General features: G+C 34.8%; 1 protein-coding gene across 2 annotated transcripts in view; it reads right to left on the bottom strand.

Moving 5' to 3' along the window:
- unc-119 (unc-119 lipid binding chaperone) overlaps positions 1-26,808 on the bottom strand; it is a 156,476-nt gene that overhangs the window by 18,543 nt on the left and 111,125 nt on the right. The window contains exons 3-4 of one of the 2 annotated variants that reach the window (XM_073979473.1): positions 9,553-9,676; positions 8,852-9,492 (exon numbers count right to left, since the gene is read on the bottom strand). The exons of the other annotated variant lie outside the window; for it this stretch is intronic. Of the exons in view, the coding sequence (XP_073835574.1) occupies positions 9,558-9,676 (119 nt within the window). The 3' untranslated portion in view covers positions 8,852-9,492; positions 9,553-9,557. Of the gene's footprint in view, positions 1-8,851; positions 9,493-9,552; positions 9,677-26,808 lie in introns of those variants that run through there. 2 annotated transcript variants of the gene reach the window in all.

Raw genomic sequence — 26,808 nt, 5'->3', positions numbered from 1 at the left:
CAAAAACTACCCATCATAGGGCTGTATTCGCTGCAAAAGGGCCACCTCCTTCTCATAGCACGACTTCATCTGGCAACCCCAAATGACAATGATCAAGTCCCATGAGCAACTTAGGCCTCAGGTTGTTGTATGGCTGCACTGGCACTTCATAGTGCTTATTTGACTTCATTTTGAAACTTTGAGTGTGCAATTTCAAATTTGGAACACAATACACATTTCTCAAAGCATACTTCCTCTGCTTAGAAATTCCACTCACATGAAGATCAACCACCATTGCAATTTCTTGAGACGACTTACCACCATACCAGCTTAAATTCAACTTGCTTTGACGGCCACTAAGTCCAAGTTGCCTCACTAAGGAACTGTCTATCATTGTCACCGACGAACCTTCATCTAACAAGGCAACGTTTCAACAACACAGTTCAGACCATAAAGTTTTACAGGCAGCACTCGGAACAACAAGTTTGATTTCTCACAAATACTGGAAACGCAACTCAACACTGGTTCGGCATCTTCATCATTCCGAGTAACAACACTATTTTAATTATTTTCACCAAAATCCTTCGTTTTATCATGCAACAATTTGTTATGTTTTCTTTGCTAACCATTTACATGACATTCTTTTCTACGGCGGCAATTTCTAGTAGAATGTCCACTACCAAGGCAAGAAATACATAACCTTAATCTCTTTACTTCATTCCATCTATTCGGCTCTGACATGTAATGGAATTTTTTGCAATCAAACAATTTGTGTTGTCCTCGGCATAATCGGCACTATTCTACTTATCTCGATCATCGGATGCATACAGAGCCAATCTTTTTTTTGTTTCACCTGTTAAGCGACTTGTTGCTGTGAGCTGGACACTTCGGATTAACACCTTTTAACCAATTGTTAAAATCCAAAACTGTAGGCCACGATTCCAAATTCGACGAGTACTGAGCCCATTCCAACCTCTTACGCATGGGCAACTTTTGAATTAACTCATCCATTAGTGCAGGGTTTGATAAATGTTGATGACCATTTGCTGTTTCCAAAAAGGCGGCAGGATTCTGAACTTTTATTGCAAATGGCACCAACTTCTCCACGGCATTTTCACTAATAGATGGAATTTCCCTCACCTGCTTCAACTGCCCTCGTATCAGCAATTCGATTGGCCATATTGGAATTTTCGTTGCTCCATCACAGTGTTCACATTGTCGGGATGTATGAGCAAAGACTTCACACATTCTCTGGCATCATCCTTCAATGCTTTCTGCAATCGCAAACAATTCTCAACATTATTATTGTTTAAGTAAGGATTAGTATATTTCAGTTAAATTTGCATTGTTTGGAAATGCCTGCTTTTCGCCTTACATTCATTCTGTTCAATTTGCATAAGCGTTAAAAAACGGGCTACTCCTTTTTTGCTAAAACATTGATCTGTCAACTAGGAGTTTTCTAACGAGTGTTGTTTTTGCGCCTACGCGACCTTTCGGCATTATTATTGACACTTCGTTCTCGACAGCCATCCGTAACACAGGTAATCTGTTCGCCTTGTTACTTTTCCCTGTATTTAATTTATTTACTTATTTACTCAATAAAGCTTCTGCTTTTATATTATTTGAAAATTAAAACGTTTGTGTTTTTATTTCTCTCTTTTTCGAAACGCAATTTCGGCGCCTTTACATTTTGGTCCACTCGAGCCGGATACGAGCCTTTGGATTTGTTTTGATTTATTTTCTAATTGGTTTTCGTCTTGCTTATTTTCTCAGCAGCATCAACAACATCATAATCATCCTCATCGACATCATCTTCATTAAGATCATTACCATCCCATCAAAACATCAACAAACCAACAGGTGAGTAAAGTGTTTTATTATTGTGAGCTCGCGTTGTGAAAAATAAAAAAAATCTTACAAAGTAAAATATGTAAATATCCATCGTCCAAAAATTCTTTTAGTTCCCCTTGAAACAACAATACATACGGCCGCTTTACAACGCGTCGCGTAGCCCTTTTTGTCGGTGTTATTATTGAACAGTGAAAACCACCACCGTGGTGCAATGGTATGCACGCCCGCCTTGCACGCAGAAATTCGGGGGTTCGATTCCCCGACCAAGCAACATCAAACATTTTTCAACGGTGGCAAAATACCCCTCAGTAATGTTGGCGACATTTCCTGAGAATTTCAGCCTTGAAAAACTTCTCCACAAGTGGTGTCTTAAGACACGCCGTTCGGACTCGGCGATAAACAGTAGGTCCCATATCATTGAGCTAAATAGGAATCGGGGTGCACTCATTGATATGAGAGAAGTCTCCCTTGTCCCGTATGGGATGTTGTGGAACAATGTTTTTTTTTTGTGAAAACCAATAAAAAATAATTTTTGTTGCAAAAATTTATTGTGAAAAAAGTGCAAAAAAAAATCAAAAACAGTGTATTTTCATTAGTGAATGGTGGTGTAATTATTAATAAAATTAAATTAACAATCGTGTTAAATATTGATAATTTTATTAACGCAAATTAATCTTTTATTTATTGAAAATTAATTACTTAATTATTTCCATCGGGTTACTACTGTCTTGTTGTGCTTAACAAAAGAAATAAACCACCGAAAAATACACGAAATTATTCCTTCTATTCTCGCATTATTCCCTGTTCAATAATACACAATAATATAAACATACATACGCTAGTGACATACATACTTACGTCGTCGTCGCTATATACACACACATCACTATGTATGTATGTATACCATAGCTTCGGTCGATTAGGGCTGGTTTACACGTTGGGTACAAAAGAGAAAATTGTTGGCATATTAAATTGCAGTGTGTATATATAAAAATAAATACATTTTGGACATTTTCGTTTATCGTGCACCCTACAGTCCGCGTTTACGTTAATATTAATTATTAAAGGAAAAAAATTTGTTTTTCGTTTGTTATCGAACATTTTCGGCGATTTTTTCTTAATATTTCGTGAATTTGGCTATTTTTGGTCGATTTTTTTGTGAAAAATCTTGGAAATTCTTGTTGGATTTGGAAAGAAATTTGATCTTTTCGCAAGAAATTAAACATTTTTCGATTATTTGAGTGGGAATTTTTCGCTTTTTGCGCATTTTCTGCTTGAAAAGCTTGGGTTTTTGTTTTTTTCGTAATTGTTGAAGTTTTCGTGTGATTTTAAAGAAAATCTTTACAAAATGCCTTTCACTCCTCTCACTGATTTTACCCGAGTTTCGGATAATTTGGTAAAATTTTGTGCCAAAATTAAAGACGCGAAGGAAGAAGATTTAGATTTCTTTATTTTAGAAGTGAAAAGTACCGAGTTGGTTAAAGACTGGTCCAAGGTGGAATGTTCGTTTGATAGTTGCCTCGAGTATTTGAAATCGGCTGAGGATACATCTGCGGAAGACATTGGTGTTGTCGATGGTAAATAAGCGGTTGCTTATGAACTTTTTATGGAGTGTCAGGCCATCGTCAATAAATATTTAAATAAATTTCGGCGGTAGCGAAAATCGTCCTTGAGCTCTTACAGCAGTTCAGTGGTTTCGTTAAACCAGGATCCTTCCGATATTCCTAAGGATGGACAAGGTTCGTCTGCCACTCCAATGGAAGCCACGAGAAACGATCCCGGTTTAAATAACAGGAACTCGTCTACCCACACTGTTCGAAATGTGGGTACTCAGGCTTCTAGCTCCCCAATATCAGGTGTTGGGAATCCTAGGGATAGCTCGAGTTTTGCTATTGATCCGCCCAATTTAGACATTGTCCATAATTTAGCTTTGCCTCCATGCGATAATCCCATTTTCGAAGGTGATTTTCTCTCATGGTCTACTTTTAGAGACTTATTTATATTATAAATTCTAGATTGTCGGATATTGAGCGTCTTTGCCATTTGACGCAAAAAACTTGTGGGGAAGCTCGTGAAATCGCTTCTAAATTCCCATTGACTCTCCGTAGCTTTAGTCTTGCTTGGAATGCTTTGAAATCGACTTATCATAATCCGCGTTTGTTGATTCATAGTCAGTTCAAAGTATTATTTTCGCTTCCGGTACTTGAAAATGAGACGTGTTCGCGTCTTAAACAAATCTAGCGTAGTATTAATGGTTGTTTGTCCGCAATGTTCATTTAGGACGTTAGTACGGAAAATTGGGATCCGTTCTTGGTCCGTTCCGTTCTTGGTCAAAGACTCCCAAAGCTAACACAAACTTTGTGGGAACAAAGTGTTAAAGACAAAGCTTCTATTTCGTTGTGGAAAGATCTCAATAATTTTCTAACTGAGCGAATTCAGACGCTCATGTGTCTTCACGAAATGAGAGGAAATGATCCGGTTAAAAAGTCTAACGTGAAAAAGCTTCACTCGTACATGACTAATACGAATTCTTCTCGTTCTCCAAAGGTTTCGCAGAAAATTAATGATTGCATTTTTTGTCCCCAGCAGTTCCACTTTCTTTTTGAATGTCCTCGATTCAAAAATATGTCTGTCTCGGCTAGGTTTTGCACTGTGAAATTGTGTGTGAGAATTGTTTGCGTAAGGGTCATGAAGTAAAAAAATTGCACTAGTCTTCGTCGGTGTTCGAAATGTAATCGAAGTCATCATCATCGAAGTCTCCAAATAGTTCGACTTCCAGTGTTTCCTCGGTCAGCAGGAACACCCCTATTCCTTCCAACCCTCCACCCGTCGATCCTCCTCGTTCATCCACATCTTCGGCATTTGTAGCTCGTCCTTCAAACCCTCCAACTCTCGACCCTTCTCGTCCATCCACATCCTCGGCGTCTGTAGCTCGTCAGGTCTTTCATACCTCACAGAATAAGTCGGTTCTGTTGGGAACAGCGATGGTCAACATAATGCATGGTGGCATTTCCTATCCAGCTAGTGCTTTAATAGACCCCGTCTCTGAATCCTCTTTTCTAACAGAGCGATTGCAGAATAGGTTGAATCTTCCCGTATGTTCAACAGATGCGGTTATTTCTGGTGTGAATTGTGCAATTTCGGCAAATTCCCGAAAAGATTGTCCCATTAAAATTGGAAGCCCTCTTGATCCTTCGATTTTATTAGAAACTAGTGCTTTGGTATTGCCTTCAATTTCTGGAAAGTTACCGTCATTTACAGTTTCCTCTGATTTAAGATCTGAAATGCCAAGTATTCGTCTGGCAGATGCTAATTTGTTCGATTCACGTCCTGTGGATCTGTTGTTGGGTGCAAACTTATATCCAAAAATCTTGTTAGATGGTTGTCAGCCAATTTTGTCGGGAACTTTGCTCGCCCAAAATTCTGTTTTCGGATGGCATGTCACTGGACCGCTTTCTTGGACGGAAAATCGAAATTAGCTGTGGATTTATTAAATTGTTTGAGACGATCCTCTCTTGTTCGCTACTCATTTGGAGTGGCGTAAATTCATGTGCTCGTGCATCTATTATCGTGCTATCGCTCCCTTTAAATCGGTTTCACTCCCTCGACTAGAGTTTTCAGTGCACTTTAAAGTCAGAACTTTGGAAATTATTGTTTAGGAAATCGACTTGGAATTTCGCTGTTGAACGGATTCTACAATTGTGTTGTCGTGGCTTAGTTGGTACATTCTAGTTTTCTCTTCGACTAGATTCGTGGCGAAAGGAATTTCTTTGGTGGCTTGGGCCGAGATGGCTCTGTCTAGACAAGTCGGATTGGTCTATTCGAGATCTCGCTCCGCTTGGGTCTAAAATTCAAATACATTCGGTTCGTTCTTACTTTTCGACTGACTTAGAAGAGGTGCTGGAAAAGTTTCGTCACTCAGTAAAGCACGTCGTGGTTTTCCCTTCTTGATATTTTCGGACATGGGTACGAATTTTGTGGGTTCTTCTCGGGATCTAAGTCAAAATTTTCGTCATTTCGTTGGGGATATAAATGATCATGGCTCCTCTACATTCGCAGCTCAGGGCCTTACGTGGCATTTCATTTCAGCTGGTGCTCCACATATGGGTGGACTCTGAAGTTGTTAAAAGCAACACTTTCGAACACAATTTCGAAACGTTCGGCCATCTTTTGAACAATTTTCCATTGTATTAACTTGGATAGAGACCAGTTTGAATTTGTGTCCTCTGCGCTCTATGTCGGATAGTATTGATAAGCTGGTAGATTTAACATCAGGTCATTTGTTTATAGGTGCTCATTTATCACTCATCCTGAACCTGTCGTAATTGACGAACCGTTATCGTTTGTGAATCGGTTTCGTGAAGTTGAAGCTCAAGTACATTTATTTTTGTGTACCGGATGTTAGTACGGTTAGCGCGTTGTGAAGCGGCTCATTTGTACTCTTTTGAACTCGGAGTAACCTATTAATTTTTTCGTAGTAAAATGCACATTTCATCTGAATCTGTGTTCTAGTAGAAAATGGAGATCTATCGAAATCCGTCACTGCGGATTAAAAAAAATAGTTGACATCTGAATCCGTAATTACTGCGGGTTCTTCGTTATCGGCTTCGAACGCGAATTTCGTACCTTCCAGGTCGGAATCCATAACTGTGGGTTCCACTAGGACCTTGGAGGTTTCGGGCAATTCACACCATGTTCGTATGGTTACTGCGGACGATTGGTACACGCCTAATAGGTTTAGTTGTCGGGTATGTCGGAACCAATTGAATTGCTCACAAACACTGCACCACCTATTCTATTATATATCATTCATTGTTATTGTATACTTATCGATCTGTGTTACAACATTAATAATGTTGCAAGGTCGACGCCAATGATTGAGTAAGAATTAATATATTTCAGTTAAATCTGCATTGTTTGGAAATGCCCGCTTTTCGCCTTACATTCATTGTGTTCAATTTGCATAATCGTTAGAAAACGGCCTACTCCTTTTTTGCTACAACATTGATCTGTCATCTAGGAGTTTTCTAACTAGTGTTGTTTTTGCGCCTAGGCGACCTTTCGGCATTATTATTGACACTTGGTTTTCGATCGCCGTCCATAACACAGGTAATCTGTTCGCCATGCTACTTTAATCATAATTATTATTTAGATATTTACCGAATAAAGCTTCTGCTTTTATATTCTTTGAAATTAAAACGTTCGTGTTTTTATTTATCTTTTTCGAAACACATTTCGGCGCCTTTACAATTATATTGGTATGCTGCTGTTGAATGTTCAAACGCTGTTGAGAACATTGGCCAGTCCTCAGGGACACCACTAAAATTTAGCAAGTCATTCAACTTTTTTTGGAAATGGCGGCATCAAAAAGTTGTTATAATATGGCGGCTGTTGAAATGCATTAAACAGCTGCGTCAAGGGCGACTGAGATGCAGACAGAGAAGTTGGCAGCGACGGTTGGGCAACGGACGACGGAGCAGGTTGCAGAGGCGGCGGCTGACGACTGGTTACATAAGATTGTGGTGGGACACTCTACTTCAGACTGGGCACAATGGAGTTAGCCAGCTCAAGCTTTCCATTTCTACTTGGGAAACACTTTGCATTGTTGTTGCTGTAATCGGCTGCATGAGAGCACCTGTTGTTGTTGTAGCGGCAATTGTAGCAGAAGTTCCAGCAGTGGTTGACACAATCGACCCTCCGGCTGAAGTGGATGCACCAACTGGAATACCTTTAGTAACACCAGCATTTGTTTTTGTTGCGTTTGGTGGCGATGTCTGCATCATATTTACAGCACACAACAATTACAACAGGTATCACAAGTTCTATGGCGGCAAACAATTTTTCAAAAAGGCAGCGAAAATTGCCCACAACAATTTTCAACCTCGGACAACAATTTTTTAAAACTGGCACAAATTTCTCCAATTGTTTTTCACTCCAAATTGGTCACATAATTATTTTTTAAAATTTCAGCTAAGCAAAACTTTTTAATTTCAAAAGGACCACAAACAGTCTTCTAAAGCTTTCCACTTGTCTCTAGGAAACAGCAAACAAATTTCCGACGGGCCACACAAAATTCCAAACACGGCAATAAAACATAAAATCACAGCACTTTCTCCAATAAAAATTTTTCCAAACATCTTAGCAATATTCGCACCAGATTGCGAAATAAAATTTTTCCAAAATTTTCCTCTTTATTGCTCCAGAGTGCGAAATAAAATAAAAAATATTCTATAGAGCCACACAACTTACCGCAGTCTTTATCCCTCACGAAATTTATTCAAAAAGGGCGACAATAATAAACCACCATGTTTTATGCATTGCAAATTTCTAACGATTTTGTTCCAACAAAAAACCTGTTTGAGTGACAATCAATGCAGTAGAATATGAGGAGAAAAAAGACTGCGGTAAACAACAACATAACAAATGCTCAAATGATCAATAAGGAGAACGACTCAAAACAAAATAATATCAAAAACATAGAAACACACACATGCAAACATATGGATGGCTGTGTTAATGACACCATCATCCATATGTTGCTGTGTGAAACTGAGATCAAACAAAAATAAAACTATAGTATGACGCTTTAAACTATTGATTTTATAAATTCTGAACAATTTGGATTGAATTTTACCGTTATGTCGTGTTGTATGTCACGATAAGTCTATGTTCATCTCTATGGGTCCTACGCAGATTTCAATTATTTTCAAAACATAAGGCGAATGGGAGATAGTTTAGTGAGACCGCATAATAAAATTCAAAACGATTAAATTAAAAATCATTACTTCAGAAAACATTTATCTTGTATAGTATATGTATACCTATATTCACACATTCTAACCATATTCAGAAAACCTCAATATCCTCTATGGATAGAATGAAGTTCTACTGTTAAATGTGCCCATATATTACGTGTTTATCTAGTTCCTTGTTGGTAGTTATGTAATGGTAGGTCTTGGTCTTGTGCAGACGTGTAATTCTGAATTACAAAATTCCAGTAACCTGTTAACAATTCCAATAATTTCAGATCCAATTGTGTCTTTATTTTTAAAGTTTTGCCAACTTTCTGATGTTTAAGTGTACAATTATTTATTATTATTGGGAAATATTTTGAGATTTTAGGGTGATAAATTATTTATTCTTCCATGATTTGTTCAATACGTCATCAATAAGAATTAACTTCTATATAAATTCATTTTTGTATGTTAATTGATTTAAAAGAAAAAATCTTAGGGTGTGCTATTTAAATATAAAATATGAAATTAATAACGATGTTATTAATTTTTGAGGCGTGTACAAATATGAACTTTGCATACTGTATATATAATTATAATTACTGAGGTAAATAAAATCAACAAATTTTGTATTTTTGTATATACTTAAATACACAATCATTGATAAACGCAATTTATAAGCTTAGGGCAATATTTAACTTATTAAAATAATTTTAACTTGGAATGTTGTGCACTTCGGGCAGTAGATGGATTTAGCTATGCTCGCTTCATGTGACCTGGGTGCAACTGCCGGTGAACAACTTACATACATACATACATGAGTTGCTACTATGTTTTAATGCATTTTTGATAAAAACTCCGTTTCCAAAAATTTTGCTTTCGAAATGATTTTTCCTCAAGGGCCTGTATTGCCTATTTTTGAAGAGTACTTTAAGCGAAATTTTATGCTAGTTAATAATTTTATTTAAAGTAATTTAGCCATTGTTACCATGTTTATAAAGTAACTCCTCCATCATAAGCATAGTCAGCCTTGTTATGCATCACTAATCTATTGTCAACAAAGTAAAAGCTATCCGAACGGGTTTCAAATGGGTTAGTGATCATTTCAGCAACTGCAAAAGAAAAAAATATGTTTACATTCAGGGCAATCATGAATATTTCCCTCGGAATTTTTCCGCACGGAAAATAATTTAAAAAATGTGAAATTCTGTTAAAATTAATATTTTAAAACGAGGAAACTACTACAATCACCAAAGTATGGAATATTATCGCCTAATCGACAAAAATATTCCCTTTTTGAACATAAATACGGAAATCAGCATTTTTGAAATTGGGGAAAGGGAACAAATTCCGCACGGAATTTTTATTCATGATTGTCCTGATTATTCTTCAAACAAAACAAAACAATAGTTGACAAAACTGCAATAATAATTATTATTTTTTGCTTTTCAAAAATCGATAATTTTTATTTTTTTCATCTTTGACAATATTTATATTTGTAAATATAAATTGTGCAAACTCGCCTCTGATATTGAAGATGTTCCATGTCTAAATAGTAATTCATAGGTTAATAATTATTGTATCGAAAAAACATATTTATAAAACAAGAAATGCTCAAAAATGTAAAATTCATCTTTTGAAAATATTTTTATTCTTTGTTTATTTTGTTTATTGTTGAAGATCCAATCTCATTTGATTGCTTTTTGAAATGATGCCTTTTTTAGCGAAAACCCGAACTCTTTAAGTGCCTAGTGTTCTCAAATAAATGAGAATCACACTCACTTTTCGGCTTTTCCAAAAAACATCAGAACACAAATATTTGCAAAAAACTATCAGCACGTATCAACTAAGAACTCACCGAGTTCTGTAAGTTGAGAAACATCATCAGCCTGCGAGTGATTGTTGTTGAAATTTATTACAATGTAATACAGATTAGTGATGTGCAATTGGGCGTTATTCTGATGAGGATATTCTCATTTATTGCTGCGAATTCCGAGTTGTCTATTTCATCGGCTAAGTTGAGCCCGCGTTGGTCTTGGGCGAGATGTGAGTACCAGGTCTCGTGATGCGCGTTAAAATCACCAATTAGATGGTAGATGGCCCTGGTGCTGTTTACGGGCGGGATATATACGTTGACAAGCTCCCCTGACATTACGATCTCAGTTCGGCGCTCATAGCCATAACATCTTGGCAAACACAGGTGGCCCTAAATTCCGATCACATCCCGATCGGGATCAATGTGGAGAAGTCAAGCGACTTTATGTAGCCAGATATGCGCACATTCGTAAATTATAACAAAGACAACTGGCATGGCTTCACGAATGCTATTGAAGAAGATCTAAGCCAACAACCGCTCTCCTCATGTGCCAGAAAGTGTGAGAATACACTGAGGAATAGTATTATCCGGGCGGCAAAACGCCATATCCCTGCTGGAAGAATTCCACAATGTAGACTCGCTTATCCGACAGCTGCAACACGGCATGTCCTGGATTGCATCCCTGATGGAAGAGATAAACTCTCTTGTAAACGTAATAAATGGATTAATCAACTGAACAACTGTGACAATGGCTCTCCCAAGTTATGGTCTACCATCAAACGTCTTTCCGGCAGATGCCAAGAAGTGTGCAAATAAGTTCTGCCAGCAATTCGTTGCACATCCCATCCAGCAGAACAGGACCAGAAGAGCCACCCTTAGGAAGTTTAGGAAACTCCAGCACGAGACAAGTCCCTGCTCTTTCACTCCCAGTGAAGTAGAAGCCATTATATCCAAGGCAAAGGCAAAACCATCTAAGGCTCATGGTCCACACGGCATCTCCATGGTGATGCTCAAACACCTTTGTCCAGTAGCATTGGAATATCTCTCAAAACTTCTCAGTCTCTCTATTAATCACCTGATTATTCCTGAGATATGAAAAGTAGCGAGAGTTATTCCTCTTCCTAAACCTGAAAAACCGGCTAACTCAGGAGAGTCCTATCGCCCAATCTCCCTTCTTCTTCGACGAAGCTCATCACGCTCATTTGCTAGTCCCGCCGCCTCTGCTGGGAAATTTGGTCTTATTTCGGGTATTCGACCAGCTGGTATGTAACGAGCGACTGCTGCAGTGATGATGTCCCGGAAAGTTTTCTCAGCTACCCGATGATTGGTAAATTCTCTGAACCGTTGTCAATCGGCTTTCTCATGGTTCAGAAAAGTACGGCGTTCAGAGGTTATGAAATCGGGTGGTCTGTTCACGGATGTGACGCATTGCCAGAATACGTCATTTATCAGATCTGGTGCCGCAATGGTGATATCTGGCGAGCAGTGGCAGTCTAACCCTGACCCTAACGAACCCTGCCAAGAGTTAGAGAGCTTTCTCCTGAAGTCAACAGGCTAGTAGGCGAACATAAGCGGAAAAGTGGCTAGACCACCTGAAGCAATGAAACATTGGTGCAGGATTAAGTAAATTGTGGGCAACGGTTAAATCAATCTCGAATCCGGAGAAGAAGGATGCCATAACAGCAGTTACTCTTAACGGCGTGACAGGCGAAGAGAAGTATGCTACGCCGTATAAGAAGAGCCCTTCCAGCCGAGGAGGTACCACCACAATTTACGATGAGCGATGTTGCAGATGCCATCCGAATCGCGAAATCATCAAAAGCGTAGGGCCCAAATCGAATATTGATGGTTCTAGTAATTCTAATGTTTCTAGGTTGATTATAAGGCAGCGAGATTCATAATTTGTTATAGGTTGTGTAAAATTTAAATTTGACAATACAAATTTGATAAATTTCTTTTGAATTCTTTCAATTCTATTAATATAAATTGTTGAACATGTATTAACACATGAAAGATCCATATTCAACCTTTGATCTAACATACGATGTGTATATGTTCGATACATTGGTTACGCCAATGTATATGTTCGATACTTTGTTTCTCCTTCCCAGCATTCCAATTAACTACGTTAATTGGCCGCTCTTTCGAGCTCTATGGGAAAACCTTCTCTGCACTTCTTCCAGGAGCCTTATTCGCCTAGTTCGGACTGTAGGAAAGCTTTATTCACATAGTTCGGATGCAGAGGGGCGCTTTCCAATGCTGCGGTCGCAGTTGATTGGCACGGCCTTATTATCGTTATTCTGCCCACCTGCAACTTCATTTGTTCTTTCGCTTTTATTAACGACACACGCATAAAGGTAAAGTTTTGTTTCTTTGAAACCCACCAACTTTTCAACAAAGATTTGAAAATTAACATACATAAAATTACATACACCAAATTGTTTTTATTTCTTTTCTTTTTGGGGTTGTCACACTGGTATCACGCCAACATTTTGATCCAATCGAGCCGGATCAATAACCTGCATAATAAAGTTGTTGCTAATCTTGGTTTCTTTCCCTATTTTCAAAGGAGAAAAATCATCAACACCATCATACCCCCTCATCAGTGCGCATCGTCTCATCATCATCCTCATCAAGGATCATAAAAACCATAAAAACATCACCCACAAACAACATCAGTTATTAAAAGGTACGTAGTTCAGTTTCTTTTATATTGAGCATACCGCGAGTGTTGTTGTTTTTGCATTTTTTCGGTTTTAAAAAAGTGATTTTTTGATATTTGTACCCTACGTCGCGTCCTGGTCGCCCTACAATTGCCTTACAGTCCACTTATTGTCGTACATTTTGCTAAATAATCGTATTAAAATAACCAATAATCCCAATATTGTGTCTGTATTTTAATACATTCGCTGATTATTTACCAAAATCGAAATTATTCCAATTTAATTTCTTTCTAATTTGCATTTGCTCGCATTCTATTGCTTTAATGTGTTTGCCGGTGATCGATTCTGTAGTGCTTGTTTATTATTTCCACCTAAGGGCTTACATACACACATTCCCTTCATCGTTGACATCGTCAGCCACTGGTGAGAAAAAACAATAACAACACTACTATTACACTGGTCAACAGGACTTTTGTTTCAACCGAAGTTGCAGTTGTTTCTAGATGAAATCGGCGAATTATTTTTAAATCCGGTCCCGGTTTTTCTCCATCAGCTCTTGTTTTTGAGATATAGACTTTTGATTTCCCGTTTTTCTTATTATAAAAAAAACACGGGTAATATTTTTTAGAGTTAAGTAACTTTTATTAATTAAAAATTAAACAATAACTGACTTTTGTGAATTATAATTGCTGTTTATATACTATTTTGATCTTATAATTAATGCTTAGCATATCAATAATATTTTGGTCTTACAATTAGTGCTTGATTATCAATTAGTTAATTCCGAAGAACTTTTGGTATAGTGACCCAGTTCTTTGGAATTGATGAAATATTAATTTTATAAGTATGTCAACTTAAAAATACTATAAATGACATAGTTTTAATTAATTGTAGGGCGGAAGTTTCGTTCTATTTATTAATTGTTGAAAAAGAAAGAATGAAAAGAAAATGAATAATAAGGTGGTTCATGATAGTTTATATTACAAACATAGGTGTAGCTATAACACCCCCACCGTTAGTTTGAGGCTCCGACGAAATAACAAATTTTTGCTTAGGTTTCATTATAAACATAATGCATATAATTGATATGAAAAGTACTATTATCGCGTCAATGCTAAAGCTTAATATTGATGTTTTGTTGTTGCGGTATATTATGTCATTCATATAATTTTCGTATTGTTTTTGTTTTAGCGTAAGAGATTCAAAGTTGATATTGTTAATGGTAAAGTTTTTCAATTCTTTGATTTTTGTTACTATATTAGGTAGTACAATTTTATCATAGACTTTTATGTGTACATTCATATATGTTTTGTTTAGGGTTTGAATCTGACTATTTCCGAATTTCAGGATAAAGTTTCCTGTTTGTTTGAATCTTATTGCATTACAATTATGATTGATGTTTGAATTAAAGTTCTTAAATACTAAAATACCTGGAATTATTTCCATTACAATTGTGTCATTTATTAGTTTCATCGGGCATTTAGCCTCTTCAAACATTAAGATATTTCTTAAACATTCATTGTTAATTTTTATCATATTTTTAATTAGTTTGTTTTCAACGTTTGGTTCATAAATATTATTCTTAGAGTCAACTAAAACTTTTTTTCGTGTTTAACACTATCGATTTGTTAAATGTATTAGGAATAGGTTCAAAATGGATTCTTGAGAAATATTCTTCAGACAATTCTGGTATTTGTAAAATGATAATGAGGTTTTCATTGTGAAAAGCTACTGAGACCTTAATATCCTTGTAGCAGTCAAAGTCTGTTATAAGCTCTAGTTCAATTTTAGTTAATATGTTTGTTGGGATTATTCCTAGTTTACTAGAGAATATAATTTGTCCTATGTCGTCTATATGGTCCTTAAATAGTATAATGTCATTGTTAATTTGATAAACTTGTGTCATGTATGTAAATTCGTCTTCTAAATTGTTTATTTTGATCTGTATTGTCCTCTTGAAATCATTTAAGTATTTTTCTATTTTATATTGTTGGTTGTTTATATGATTAGTAATATTTTGTATTTGAGAGGATATCAGATCATTAACTTGTGTAAGTTTGTTTACCTTGTCAGTTAGGTTTGATTGTCTACTATAAAGATATTTAAGTTTGTTTTCAATTTCTTTTTCGTCGTCACTGTCCATGGTTCCTGCTATTATTTTTAATCCTTTACCTAAAATATTTGCTAATCCGCGCTTTGATTTAAAATGAGGATATAGGCTATCTATTTTGGCTTGAAGTAGTTCGAAATTCTTGTCTATAGTGTTAATTAATGGTTTATTGTCAACTGTAGTTGTTTTAAGTGTGTTGATATTCTCCATGATAGTATTTAATGTGTTTTGATATGCAGTCAGGTTTACGATGTGTAAAATTTTGTTGTAATGTGTAATTGGTTTGAATTCTCCGACTTTTATTGGTATGTATCCATTGTTATTGGTCAAGTCTTGAATGTCCAGGTTTTGTGCCGTTGTGATTGTAATCAGTATAAGTATCAATAGTGGATCAATTGTCTAGAGGTGATAAAAAGAATAGTTTAATGTTCTGTAGTTGGGTTATCTCTGTCGGTATCGTTTCTTTGGTTTGACGTGTGTTTTATAGTATTTTAGTTTGGTTGCAGAATTTTCTATATGATCATCATCTATTTTTGTAGCGTCTATTTTTCTATATTTCCTATGGTTTTTTCCTCCTCTTATTTCTCTGATAAAATTTGTTCCATCTTCTAATGCTACATCCTTTCTGTCTTTGTTCAACTTGTTAATATATTTTTCTTTTTTGGTGACAATTTTGTCATATATATCCTTATAAGTGTCTTCATGGATTTTTCCGTTAATAAAGTCAATTGGTTTATGTCCAGTAGTAGTATGGATAGTATTGTTGTAGAAGCCGATGATTCTAAACATTTTCTCCTCAATTGTCTCATCGTTGGTTCGATCGTCGTGTCTTAATAGCCTTAAATGTTCATTAATAGTGCTATGTAATCGTTCTATGTCCGCGTTCGAGGTATGGTTACTGTTGGATGTGTAGTGTATATTAATGTTTTCGTCGTTTAAAAATTGTTGCATTGGAATCGCTTTGAATCCTAGTTCATTGTCAACAACTATTTTATCTATTTTTCCTAGTGTGTTGATCATTTGTAGTAATTTTGATTTAAATTCAGTCCAAGTTCTACCATTTATTTGGTAAGCCATTGCATATTTGGAGAACTTATCTATTGCTGTCATAAAGAGGCTTTTATTTAGAGAATAGAAAACATCTATATGTACGATTTCTCGGGGTCTTGTTGGTGTTTCTGTTATTTTTAAAGGTATATTGGGTGGATTTCTGTCATACTTTTCTATATTGCAAATTTCGCAATTATTAATAAATTGTGTAATTCTTAATTTTAGCTTAGGATTATAGATTTTTAATTTTAATTCTTCGAATACGGCATTAATGCCTCTATGGTTTTTGTCTAAATGTTCATTTTTTATTATTTCGGTAAGTCCCAATTTACATTAGGCGAGTTTACTTGCGGCAATTGTCAGTTTGATGGAGAGAGAGGTGAGGTATATGGTAACCCTTTGCCTCTCAACACCCTCTCTCACCCACAAACTGATAATTGCCGCAAGTAAACTCGCCTAATGTAAATTGGGACTAAGTTGCTCTTCGTCTTCAACATCTTCGAGTAATGTTGTACATTTTATTATTCTTAAATTATTCATGAAAACATCGTTATATGTTGCTTGGAAGATATTAAAGAAAGAGTCTTCGATTATTATCGCATTGGTTTGTGTGGGGTGGAAATGGTTTTTAAGTAATGTTATAGTACAGGATCTGTCCAAGTCTTTAAAATAAAAAATTTTTCTTGTTTTTTCAAATATTTTTAATGTTCTGATTTTGGTTGAACCTGATGAAATTTTTTTGATTAGAATTTGATTTTTATAGAAGTTTATGGGACATGTGCTTTCAGTAATTGAATTTCCTTCGATTGTATTTATTTCTTTTATTTCGGGATTTATTCTAGATAATGCATCTGCATTTCCATTTTAAGTTCCTTTCTTATATTTGATTTCATAATCGAATTCTGATAATTTTAGTCTCCATCGTATGAGTTTTGAGTCGGGTCTTTTATGGAAAATAACCACGTTAAAGGTTTATGGTCAGTTTCAATAATGAACTTTCTTCCAAAAAGATAGGGTCGGAAATATTTCGTTGCCCAGACTATTGCTAATAATTATTTCTCAATCGTACTATAATTTACTTCATGGTCGTTCAGAGTACGACTTGCATAACATATTGGTCGATCATTTTGTGAGAGTACTGCACCTAGTGCATAGTTACTGGCGTCTGTTGTTAAAGTAAATGTTTTATTAAAATCAGGATATGTTAGTATTGGATCATTAGTGAGAAGTTTTTTAAATGTTTCGAAACATTGTACATATGATGGGTCTGAAATGTTTATTTTTGCATCTTTCTTTAGACAAATTGTCATTGGTTTGGCTAGTTTGGAATAGTCTTTTATAAATTTTCTATAATATCCTGTGAGTCCAAGGAATTGTTTAATCTGTTTGGGTGTTTTTGGAATTGGGAAATTTACTATGCATTCAACCTTTGATGGGTTTGGTTTTAATCCGTCTTGTGTTACTACATGTCCAAGAAATTGAGTTTCTCTTTTGCAAAATTCTGACTTATCGAGTTGAACTTTCAAGTTTGCATTCTGTAAACTTTTGAAGATTAATTCCAAAGAGTTTATGTGTTCCTGAAGGGATGTAGAAAAGATTATTATGTCTTGAAGATAGACAAGACAAATTTTATTTATATATTCTTGAAGAACTTTGTTCATTAAACGTTGGAAAGTTGCTGGAGCTGTTTTTAGTCCAAATGGCATTCTTAGGAATTCGTAATGTCCTCCTTCTACGCTAAAGGCAGTTTTATGTATATCACATTCGTCAACTTCGATTTGATCAAATCCTTTTGCTAGGTCTAGTGTAGTGAAGTACATGCTCTTTCCTAGTTTGTCTAGAATCTCATCAATATTGGGAATTGGATATCGGTCATCTATCGTTGATTCATTTAGTTTCCTATAGTCAACTACAAGTCTCCATTTTTTCTTGCCACTGGCATCTTCTTTTTTTGGAACGATCCAAATTGGAGCAGAGTATGGTGAATTACTATGTCGTATTATACCATTGTCAAGCATTTCCTGAATTTGTCTTTGTACTTCTTCTTTATGGACATACGGGTAACGGTACGTTTTTGTAAATATTGGAATGTTATTAGTAGTATTAATTTTGTGTTTGATTTCATTTGTAAAAGTTAATTTGGATTCTGGCTAGTAAAATACCTGTTGGTATTTCTTTATGATTTTTAGAATTTGCGTTTCTTCTTCTTTGTTCATGTGTGAAGTGCGGATCTGTTTTAGTATGTAATCTTTTTGTTGAAATTCTTGGTCGATAATGCAGAAATTTTTTGCATTTACGGAAGTTATGTAATTGGAATTTAGGTGAATCCTTTCGAAACTTTTAAAAGGGGTATATATTTCTAGTTTGAAATTTTGTACATTATAGGTTCCTTCTTCTAATATTAATTTTCCTGACTCATTCCTTTGTTCATTAAAATGCATCAATCCTTTTTCTTCTGGTACAATAAATTGGACTGTTCGCGCTTTTGCGTATAGCAAGGGAATTTTATTATTATTTATTATTAAGTTGTCACTAGTATAATCTATTATAGCATAAAAACGTTTGAGAACATCGTTCCCAATTATTCCATCGTAATAGTCATGGAATTTGCATTCTATTAAATCAAAACTTTCGTTGGGTTTTCCAAATTCTGAAAAGAGAGGTACTCTATAAATTGTATTTGTTTTAACATTATTTTGGAGAGTTTTTAAAGTCAAAGGTCCTGACTGAATTTTCCACTTAGGATTACATAAGCCTGGGTTAACTATTGAATGAGTAGCTCCAGTATCTATAATGAATTTTAAATGATTCTTTACTACTATATGGGGTAATTGTCCTTGGAGGCTTGAATATGAAAATTTTGATATGTATCTATATTATCTTGAAAAGTTGTGTTTGGTATTTGATTGTTATTGAAGTGTGTTTGTGGATTTGGATAGGATTGGTGATTGTCGTCATGAGTTGGTGATTGTATATTGTGAACTATATTTATATCCATTGGTTCTGGATTATTTCTTTGGTAATTATTAGTATTTGTATAAGTTTGATGTGGATTGAATTGATTATTGGGTGGTGTAAATTTTTCGTGATTTTGATATTGATTATTGTTTGGATATGGATGTTTGGGATAGTAATGATTATTTGGTTGTGTATGCTTTGAGTGATTATTATTGGAATGATTATTGTATTTCTTGGCGTTGTTTTGTCCATTATTATGTTGATTATTGTTATTATGGTATTTTCCTGATTTGTTCTTATGTCCGTTTGTTTTAGGTTGTTGAATACTTGTGTCTGAGTTAGTAGAAAATAAGCTATAATTTGGTGTAGTGTAGGCATAGCCTGATTGAAACAAAATGTCCATAGCTGATTCCAATGAATCTGGGTTTCTACAAGTCAGAATTGTTTTCATAGGTTCTGGAAGTTTCTCCTTAAATATATTTAAAGCTGTTCTCATATTATTTTTAGCGCATTCATTGGCTGCTGATCCTGAACCTAACACGGCAATTGTTTTGTTGTTCAAACTTCTTAATTTTATTTTGATTTCGTTATAAAATTCAGCACTATTAGTCTTAAATGTCACGCTTCTTAGATTGTCGTACAATTCTTCTAGACTGTGTCTTTCCCCGAAATTATTTCCTAATACTTTTTTAATGTCTTCCCATGTTTGTGCTTGACAGTTTATTTCAATGACTTCTCTGGCTTTTCCTTTTAACTTACTTTTTATGATATCAGAAAATAAATATTGAGATGGTTCATCATAGACTCTTAGTAATGGATGAACCCTATCAATTAAATTTAGAAAAGTCTGTAAATCCCTATAGTCTCCATGAAATTCCGGAAGGTTCCCAAGATATTTCAGGGGGTTTATATTTACTGATAACGGAGGGTTGTTTGGAGGAGTAGTCATTTTTATTATTTTTTTTTTACAGATTTCTCCTCTGAAGTCTTCGTTTCCTATTAATTATTCTGTTTCTACTATGTCTATTTGTGCGGTTGTTGTTTTCTAGTCCGATGTTTTCGTTAACGTCAGTTAAGTACTCTAAATCTGAAGGATAGTCTGAAATGTCCGAATCGTTCATAAAAATTCCTTTTTATTTTGAGTTGAAAACAAATTTACTGAAATATTTTATGACAAAAGATATGTAGATATATATATATATATATATATATATATATATATATATATATATACTAGCAAAGTGCCCGCTACTTCGTATGCGTTAAATATATAAAACAAATGAACAATATATAATATAGAATGGTGGAAACATTTTGTGTACTAATACGTACCACTTTAGTTCGATTTTTGTCACGCCTACACATCAAGAGCAATCCACATTTTTTGAGATATTTTAATTGAGGTTCTCAGCGCAAATACGGCCTAACCCAACAACCGCCATCCTCATTTCTAGCTCTACCTGTTCCCCCAATTATAGAACTATTTAGTACTTTACATGTAAATACATACATACGAACCTCCTCCTATTATTTCAAAATTCCCATTACACAATAACAAATTGTACCAAATCCTGTGCCATTTACAACTTTTTACGTATATTTATGGCACATATTTCTTAAATCGGACGTTATAAGCAAATGATAACAATAATCTTAATTCCAAATCTCACGAATCCAGATCTATCCGTTCATCCAATACAAAATTGTACCATACATGGAACCATTTCGTACCCCTAAGTGTACCTAATTCCACATTTTAGGATTCGAGCGCTATAATTTCACCTAAATCCTAATTGTACAAAATGTTGTACTTTTTGTAAGCATAAGTACGCATTTCTAAAACTAAGTACGCATTTCCAAAACTAACCCCAACAGTAATATTAACTCCAAAATTCAAGATTCCAGCTCCAACCGTTCGCTCAAATCCAAGTTGTAGCATATCTCAATCCTACACTCCAACAGTAATATTAATTCAAAATTTCTTGATTCCAGCTCTACCCGTTCGCTCAAATCCAAGTTGTACCAAATTTAGTATCGTTTAGTACTTTTCGTACATATAAGTACGAATTTCCAAAACTTCATCAATCCTACACCCCAACAGTAATCTTAATTCCAAACTTCAAGATTCCAGCTCTAGCCGTTTGCTCAAATCCAAATTGTACCAAATTTAGTACTTTTCGCACTCATAAGTACGAATTTCAAAAACTACTTCTATATCTCAATCCTACACTCCAACAGTAATATTAATTCCAAATTTCTTGATTCCAGCTCTACCCGTTCGCTCAAATCCAAGTTGTACCAAATTTAGTACCGTTTAGTACTTTTCGTACATATAAGTACGAACTTCCAAAACTTCATCAATCCTACACTCCAACAATAATCTTAATTCCAAATTTCTTGATTCCAACTCTATCCGTTCGCTCAAATCCAAATTGTACCAAATTTAGTACTATTTAGTACTTTTCCTACCCATAACAAAAAATTTCCAAAATTTTATCAATCCTACAATTCAACAGGTATTTTAAATTCAAAATTGGGGATGGCAGCTACATCAGATCACCAAAATCCAAATTGTACCAAATTTAGTACCATTTAATACTTTTCGTACCCATAAGTACAAATTTTCAAAACTACCTCAGTGCTATGTTCAAACGATAACTCAAATCCAAATTTGGTTCCATTTAGTACTATTCGTATCCATAGTACGAATTTCTAAACCTACCTCTATCAACACTTCAACATCAATTTTAATTCCAAATTTCACGATTCCAAATGTATCCTATCACTGAAATCTAAATTGTACCAAATTTAGTACTATTTAGTACTTTTCCTACCCATAACTACAAATCTCCAAAACTTTATCAATCCTACACTCAAACAGTACTCCTTATTCCAAATCTCGGGTTTCCAGCTATATCCGTTCACCTAAATGCAAACTGTACCAAATTTGGTACCATTTAGTACTTTTGTACCCATGAGTACGAATTTCTACAACTACCTCAATCCTACACGCCAACAGTAATCTTAATTCCAAATTTCAGGATTACAACTGCATCCGATCACAGTAATCCAAATTGTACCAAATTTGATACCATTTAGTACTTTTCGTATCCAAAGTACGTACTTCCAAACCTTCCTCTTTCAACACTCCATCAGTAATCGTAATTCCGAATTTCAGGATTCCAAATGTATCCGATCACATAAATTAAAATTTGGTACCATTTAGTACTTTTGGTACCCATCAAACTAAAAATTTCAAAAACTTCATCAATCCTACACACCAACAGTAATCCTTATTCCGAATCTCTGGATTCCAGTTCACCGTTCACCCAAATCCAAATTGTACCAGATTTGGTACCATTTAGTACTTTTCGTACACATACAGTCAGGGACAAAAGTTTACATACACCCCCTAAATCCCGGGTATCAGGGTTACTAGTGATTTTTATGAAATTCCAAGTATGCAGTTTTATTTCGTCTCACTAATAAACAATATTTTATAGAACAAAAGTATATTCCATAATACAAATAACGGTAAATTTTACAAAAACCTAAAAATGATGGGGACAAAAGTTTACATACACCCCAAGGAAATATGCGTATTGCCGTGTAATTTATGGAATTAACAGCAAAATTTATACATTTTATTGTTTTGGCGAATGCCTCTGGGTGTCTGAGATATATTTTAGAGAAAAGAAAATAATTTTTGGGGTTCAAATGCCGTTATTTAAGGTCAAACTTCTCTTATAGCTTGTTAAGCTGACCCTTGCTTAATTCTTTACGTTTTTATGTAATGCACTTTAAAAACAACACAAACTTTGAGACCCTAGAGAGCTTTGGAGTTGTTCTTGAGCAAAATATTGCTTCTTGGACGTCGTTAAATGCCCGCTTTTCATCAGATTTCTCAGGAAGTTAATAGATTCCGCGGAATTCCTGGTGCAAATTACATATAGAAGACCTTGAATTGCCTTCTTATATGGTCTGACACAATCCTCTGGCATCAATTAACTCAGAAATGTACAATTATAAGAAACTTTTCGCCCCTATAATGACGGTAATGATCATAATACGAAAACGACGTTCTTCACAGTACAAATTTCATGCTTTTTTGGTAGTGCTTACATTTTGATGCTTTGGAAGCTTCGGGAACAGGTTTGTAACAGAATATTTCAGATTTTTGATTCAATTGATGCCAGAGGATTGTATCAGACCATATTACAAGGCAATTCAAGGTCTTCTATATGTAATTTGCACAAAGAATTCCGCGGAATCTATTAACTTCCTGAGAAATCTGATGAAAAGCGGGCATTTATCGACGTCCAAGAAGCAATATTTTGCACAAGAACAACTCCAAAGCTTTATAGAGTCTCAAAATTTGCAATCTGACACTAATTTTGTGGTTTTTTTAAAAGTGCATTACCTAAAAACTCAAAGAATTAAGCAAGGGTCGGCTTTAACAAGCTATACAAGAAGTTTGACCTTAAATAACGGCATTTGACCCCCAAAAGTTATTTTCTTTTCTCTAAAATATATGTCAAACACCCAAAGGCATTCGCCAAAACAATAAAATGTATAAATTTTGCTGTTAATTCCGTAAATTGCACGGCAATACGCATATTTCCTTGGGGTGTATGTAAACTTTTGTCCCCATCATTTTTAGGCTTTTGTAAAATTTGCCGTTATTTGTTTTATGGAATATACTTTTGTTCTATTAAATATTGTTTGTTATTGAGAAGTAATAAAACTGTATACTTGGAATTTCATAAAAATCACTACTAGCCCTAATACCCGAGATTTAGGGGGTGTATGTAAACTTTTGTCCCTGACTGTAAGTACAAATTTTCAAAACCACCTCAGTGCTATGTTCAAACAATAAGTTTAATTCCGAATTTCAGAATTCCAGATACATCCGATAACCCAAATCCAAATTTGGTACCATTTACTACTATTCGTATCCAAAGTACGAATTTCCAAACCTACCTCTATCAACACTCCAACAACAATTTTAATTCCGAATTTCACGATTCTAAATGTATCCCATTATTGAAATCTAAATTGTACCAAATTTAGTACTATTTAGTACCTTTCCTACCCATAACTAAAAATTTCCAAAACTTTATCTATCCACACTCCAATAGTACTCCTTATTCCAAATCTCGGAATTTCAGCTATATCCGTTCACCCAAATCCAAATTGTACCAAATTTGGTACTATTTAGTACTATTCGTACACAAGAGTACCAATATCCACAACTACCTCAATCCTACACGCGAACAATAATCTTAATTCCAAATTTCAGAATTACAGCTGCATCAGATCACCGTATTCCAAATTGTACCAAATTTAGTACCATTTAGTACTTTTTGTTGCCATAGGTCCGAATTTCCAAACCTACTTCTATCCAACACTCCAAAAGTAATCTTACTTTCGAATTTCAGGATTCCAAATGTATCTGACCACCCAAATCCAAACTGTACAAAATTTGGTATCATTTAGTATTTTTCGTTGCCATAAGTACGAATTTCCAAAAGTATCCCAATCCCACACCCCGACAGTAATCCTAATTCTAAATTTCAGGATTCCAGCTCCATCCGTTCCCCCAAATCCAAATTGCACCTTATTTGGTACTATTTAGTACCTTTCGTACCCATATGTACGAACTTCGAAAACTACCTCCATATCTCTAACCTACACTCCAACAGTAATAGTAATTCACAATTTTCAGAATTCCAACTTAATCGGTTCGCCCTAATTCAAATTGTACAAAATTTAGTACCATTTAGTACTATTCGTACACATGAGTGCACATTTTCAAAACCACCTCCTTGTATCAACTCATCTTCCTAACCTTGATTTGCATTCCAAATTTCAAGATTTTAGCTCTATCCGTTCACGTAATACCAAATAGTACTAAATTTAGTAACTTTTAGTACTTTTCGTACACTTATAGTTCGAATTTCCAAAAACCATTTGGTACACCTTTCTAACTCACCATCAGTGAACCTCATTCCAAATTTCAGAATTCTAGCTCTTCGCGTTTGCCTAATACAAAGGGTACCATATTTAGTACCTTTTAGTACTTTTAGTACAGTTCTAGTTCGAATTTCCAAAAATCCAGCCTTATCTGACACCTTCGGACCAAGAGTGACCCTCACCCAAAATTTCAAGATTCTAGCTTTAGCCGTTTAGTCTGGGCGTTGATTATCAGTCAGTCAGTCAGTGAGTCATCATTACTGAACTCTTTTATAAGTATATATATATATATATATATATATATATATATATATATATATTCTCTTATACTTCTTAATATCTATGTATATATGTATGCTTATGCTATTTTCTTACAATGCTGGATTGGGTTCTCTTCCAGGTGATTTCCGTCTCGATGTCTTCTTATAGGTTGTCCTTTGTAGGTTATTTTTCTCTTCCTTGGCTTTTGTTCTTAACTTTTTTGTAGAATATCGTTTTTTCCTTTGCGGGTGCTTGTATTAACGATTAAATATCCGTTTTCACTCCGCGGAAGGAACTACTTCTATAGTTCCTTTGTTTTTATAGATAAGGAAATTGTTTTCCAATTGTCCTTTTTTAAGCGAGTGGTTTATTAGCGATTAATATTTCTTTTACCTCGCGGAAGGATCTACTTCTATAGTTCCTTTGTTTTCATGGATAAGGAAATTGTTTTCCAATTGTCCTTTTTGTTTAAGCGAATTAAAAATATTTTTACCACTTCGCGTAAGGATCTTTAGATCCTTTTTACTTTTCGGTTCCACGATGAAACGTTGAGACGTAAACACATATCTTTTACTATGTATTTCGCGGATTCTACCGACTGCGCCACTTTTGATTTCCAGTTTTTCTTATTATAAAAAAACACGGGTAATATTTTTTAGAGTTAAGTAACTTTTATTAATTAAAAATTAAACAATAACTGACTTTTGTGAATTATAATTGCTGTTTATATACTATTTTGATCTTATAATTAATGCTTAGCATATCAATAATATTTTGGTCTTACAATTAGTGCTTAATTATCAATAAGTTAATTCCGAAGAACTTTTGGTATAGTGACCCAGTTCTTTGGAATTGATGAAATATTAATTTTATAAGTATGTCAACTTAAAAATACTATAAATGACATAGTTTTAATTAATTGTAGGGCGGAAGTTTCGTTCTATTTATTAATTGTTGAAAAAGAAAGAATGAAAAGAAAATGAATAATAAGGTGGTTCATGATAGTTTATATTACAAACATTGATGTAGCTATAACAATATAGCTCAAAATCGGTTTTTACGAGTTTAACCCAGACTTTCGTTATTTTCGGATACAAACAAATATTTTTTGTGGGTCTTTCGACATTAATATATTAAGGAGATATTGTACGCTCGATACAAATCGTTTTTGAAATTGTTATGGTGAGTATATATCAAAATATTATAGAAAATATACGACGGACCTTATAAAAATTGCATATTTTGAGTATTTTAAGCTGTAATTACGTCATCGGGAGAAGTCATAGGATCTTCATATGGTACTCCGGATATGCTTAGGGTGTCTACTATATAATCCAGTATTCAAATGTATAATATGAAGTTCATAGCCCCCATGATTCGGCCATAACCTAAAAATGGCCATGAAGACTGCTA

Source organism: Musca autumnalis, unplaced genomic scaffold, assembly GCF_047663935.1.
Source record: "Musca autumnalis isolate F117 unplaced genomic scaffold, ASM4766393v1 scaffold_3, whole genome shotgun sequence".
Lineage (NCBI taxonomy): Eukaryota > Metazoa > Arthropoda > Insecta > Diptera > Muscidae > Musca > Musca autumnalis.
Note: the sequence above shows the minus strand (reverse complement) of the source record. Positions and strands in the feature narration are given on the sequence as shown.